Source organism: Lactuca serriola, chromosome 4 (assembly GCF_051521515.1).
Source record: "Lactuca serriola cultivar US96UC23 chromosome 4, Lser_US96UC23_V15, whole genome shotgun sequence".
NCBI classification, from domain to species: domain Eukaryota; kingdom Viridiplantae; phylum Streptophyta; class Magnoliopsida; order Asterales; family Asteraceae; genus Lactuca; species Lactuca serriola.
Genome location: NC_136411.1, coordinates 132,862,156 through 132,865,219, shown reverse-complemented (window position 1 = coordinate 132,865,219; position 3,064 = coordinate 132,862,156). Strand labels below are relative to the sequence as shown.

Sequence of the window (3,064 nt, the reverse complement as noted above, 5' to 3'; positions counted from 1 at the left end):
GAGTGTACACAACTCAAAGGCCGAGACACATAAGCTAGATGTAGGAAAATTCTTGGTTGAATCAACGGTCGAACTAGTGGCCAAACCGGTTGAACCGGGAACCAATCACCAAAGCAGCTCAACTAAAAAACGGTTTTTAAAACATTGATCTAAACACACATGGCGAACTTCTATAAATACAAATCCCTATTCTAACTCCATAATAGAGATTTCTCAAATCTAAACATAGGCAGTTTACTCATATTCTTAAAATTGGATGCTAATTAAGACAGTTTGACTTGACCTTGAAACTTGATGCTTTAAAATAAAAAGAATTGTTATTATTCAAGACGTAAGGACAATTGGTTTTTGGATAGAGTATTTCATTGTTTCTAAAACTTAGGGTTAGAATTACAAATTTCACAGAATGGAAGGGCTTTTTTTAGATAGTTTGGTAAATTTTGTTGCAGTCGGAGCAAATAATCTGATCGTTCTTCGGGTCGTTAGTATATTTGCCGCCAAAGTTAACTGATTCTCCGATGAACAGTTAAAGATGCGGCATAAAATGCCAAATGATTCTGTTATGCTCACAGCTCTCCTTCTTTCTCTCTCAATCAGCTCTAATGGCGAAAACTAAATCTCTCAAGAACTCCATTGTAACCCTTAATCCGCATATCTTCCCTCAATTTCTCTCTCTCTTTTCACCAAAGAATCACCCGAGAAACCCCCAATTATCTTTCGCCCCTTCAATGCGAGTATTCTTCTTCTTCTTCACTTTCTTGTTGGCTACGATTCTATGCTGTGTAGCAATGAATCCGTTTCTGAACACACCGTCGTTGTCTATATTTTCTCAATCAGCTTCATACTCGCCCCTATTTCTCGCTTCATTGTCCTCCGTGTTTCAAGATCCAACTGCTGCTGATAACAACGATGCTCCGGTAAGTCTCACCACCACTGCAATGGTGCCGTTACCACCTCGTTCTGTGACAGGAACTGCATCGGAGTTCTGGCAGCAGCCGGATGGGGAAGGGTACCGGCCGTGTTTGGATTTTAGTTTGAATTACCGGAGGAGGTCTAGTAAGATTGCGAAAGAGAAGATGAAGTTCTTAGTGGTTTTGGTTTCGGGAGGATTGTTTCAGATCAGGAATCAGATTGTGGATGCTGTAGTTATCGCCAGAATTCTCGAAGCTGCGCTGGTTTTCCCCGTTTTACAGGGAGATGAGAGGTAACAGTAGCTCAATTTAATTTATTAGGTTAAATCTGTGTATCTTCGTGCTCCTAATTGTCGATTTAGGGTTCATAATTGCTCCATATGTCATCTCTTCCCTCTTCATACTTGGTTTTTGATTTACATATTCGCTTATGCAGTGAAGAATTTTCAAAAATTTTCGATGTAGAGTACTTCAAGAAGACATTAAAAGCCGACATTAGAGTAGTATCATCTCTTCCCACTACACATCTGGTTTCATGGCAATCATTAGAGAATCAAATTCCACACAACGTTCCCCCCTTTTGGCTTCGCGCAAAATTCTTAAAGAAGGTAAGAAACATCAAAATATCTGTTCAATTTCACTTTCTATAACCAAAACCACCATTTTAACAACCTTCAAAATTTTCAGCTTAATGAAGAAGGGTCTCTAGTATTAACAGGCCTAGACTCAAAACTTTCCAAGAATCTTCCACTCGATCTTCAAAAACTCCGATGCAAGGTCTTAAACATGATCCAATTTCCAACTTCTTTTTCATTTTTTCCCCATTTCGGAATCATTCCAGTTAAATTCATATTCACATTTTTGTATTAATTTCAGGTTGCATTTCACGCATTGAAATTTGCAAAACCGATTCGAGATCTTGGAAACCGAATCGCAAGAAGAATGTGGATCGAGGGCCCATATGTAGCCATTCCTCTCATACTAGAAAAAAATCTCTGGTTAAGAACAAAAGAGTACAATTCTATTATAACCAAAGAACACGGGTTTCTTAATGCGTCAGAAGTAGCAAGGTACCATTTTCTTTAATTCCATCTTTTATAACAAAAAAAAAAGAAGCTTAAAATTTGTTACGAATTCAGGCTGCTTAAAGAATTAGGAGCACCAAAAACTGCTCGATTGTACATTGCAAGTGGTGAGCCATTTGAGGATGATGAAGCGATTCTGCCATTGAAGGCTGAGTTCCCAAATGTGGTGACAAAAGAGATGTTGGCTCGAGATGGTGAACTTGATCCATATAGAAACAAAACCCTAATTTTGACTGCAATCGATTATATTGTGTCACTAAGTAGTGATGTTTTTCTTCCTTCTTTTGATGGTAATATGGTCCGAGCATTGCAGGTATATGAATTAATTTTCTTGATTTTTACAAGTTTTAATTTGGATATGATATGGTAATTAATATGGTGAAGCTGATTTTATTGTGGTTTTTAAGGGTCATCGTGCATACGTGGGACATAGAAAATTTATAACAATGTGGAGGGATTTCAAGGGGCAACCGGAGACAAGGGGTAGGAGGAGAGATAGAGATGTAATAGCCTATCCGGTGCCGGAATGTATGTGTAAACACTAGTGTCATGGAGGGTATTTTGGGAAGAGTGCTTCTGGCTTTTTTTTCAACCCATTTGGGATTCTTGTAGCATGTTCATATTGTATCAATTCTTGAATCATGTTTTTTCAATTGTATCTAGGCTTCTTCGTATATCATAAAGAATTCTATATGCTCTACCCATTTTGATTATATATGGGATTCTTTTCTTCACAATATATTCTTTCAAGTTTCAACCCCCAAAATCTTTTAAGTGGGTTCTTCGTATTTATAGTGCTAAGAAACGATAAATATTAACCATAGATATGGGATGGGATGGGACCCACCTCAAGTTGGGTCATGATTATATAGTGTCGTAAGTAGTAAGTAGTGATGTTTTTCTGCCTCTTTTGATGTTCATGTGGTTCGATCCTTGAAGGTATGCATTTTATTAATTTCCACAAGTTTTTAATTATGCCTTCGTTATAGTGAATTTTGATTGTATTATGATTTACTGTGTTTTCAATTGTTGTTGTGCATATGTGGGACATAGAAATTTTTTAACAAC

At 37.3% G+C, this 3,064-nt stretch overlaps 1 protein-coding gene across 1 annotated transcript; it reads left to right on the top strand.

Moving 5' to 3' along the window:
• Positions 1 to 496: 496 nt before the first annotated feature.
• On the top strand, positions 497 to 2,711 carry LOC145100361 (O-fucosyltransferase 37-like). The gene is made up of 6 exons (XM_079037662.1): positions 497 to 1,204; positions 1,348 to 1,519; positions 1,599 to 1,688; positions 1,788 to 1,981; positions 2,051 to 2,309; positions 2,404 to 2,711. Exons 1-6 carry the CDS (start codon positions 552 to 554, stop codon positions 2,539 to 2,541), a joined length of 1,506 nt encoding a protein of 501 aa, XP_078893788.1. The 5' UTR covers positions 497 to 551; the 3' UTR covers positions 2,542 to 2,711.
• The last annotated feature ends 353 nt before the right edge of the window (positions 2,712 to 3,064 follow it).

What these genes read in the sequence shown, in the direction of transcription:
- LOC145100361 (XM_079037662.1), top strand. Translation starts at nt 552, where the DNA reads ATGATTCTGTTATGCTCACAGCTCTCCTTCTTTCTCTCTCAATCAGCT. An exon ending in GTTTTACAGGGAGATGAGAG is followed by an intron (nt 1,205 to 1,347) that starts GTAACAGTAGCT and finishes TCGCTTATGCAG; the next exon opens with TGAAGAATTTTCAAAAATTT. An exon ending in AATGCGTCAGAAGTAGCAAG is followed by an intron (nt 1,982 to 2,050) that starts GTACCATTTTCT and finishes TTACGAATTCAG; the next exon opens with GCTGCTTAAAGAATTAGGAG.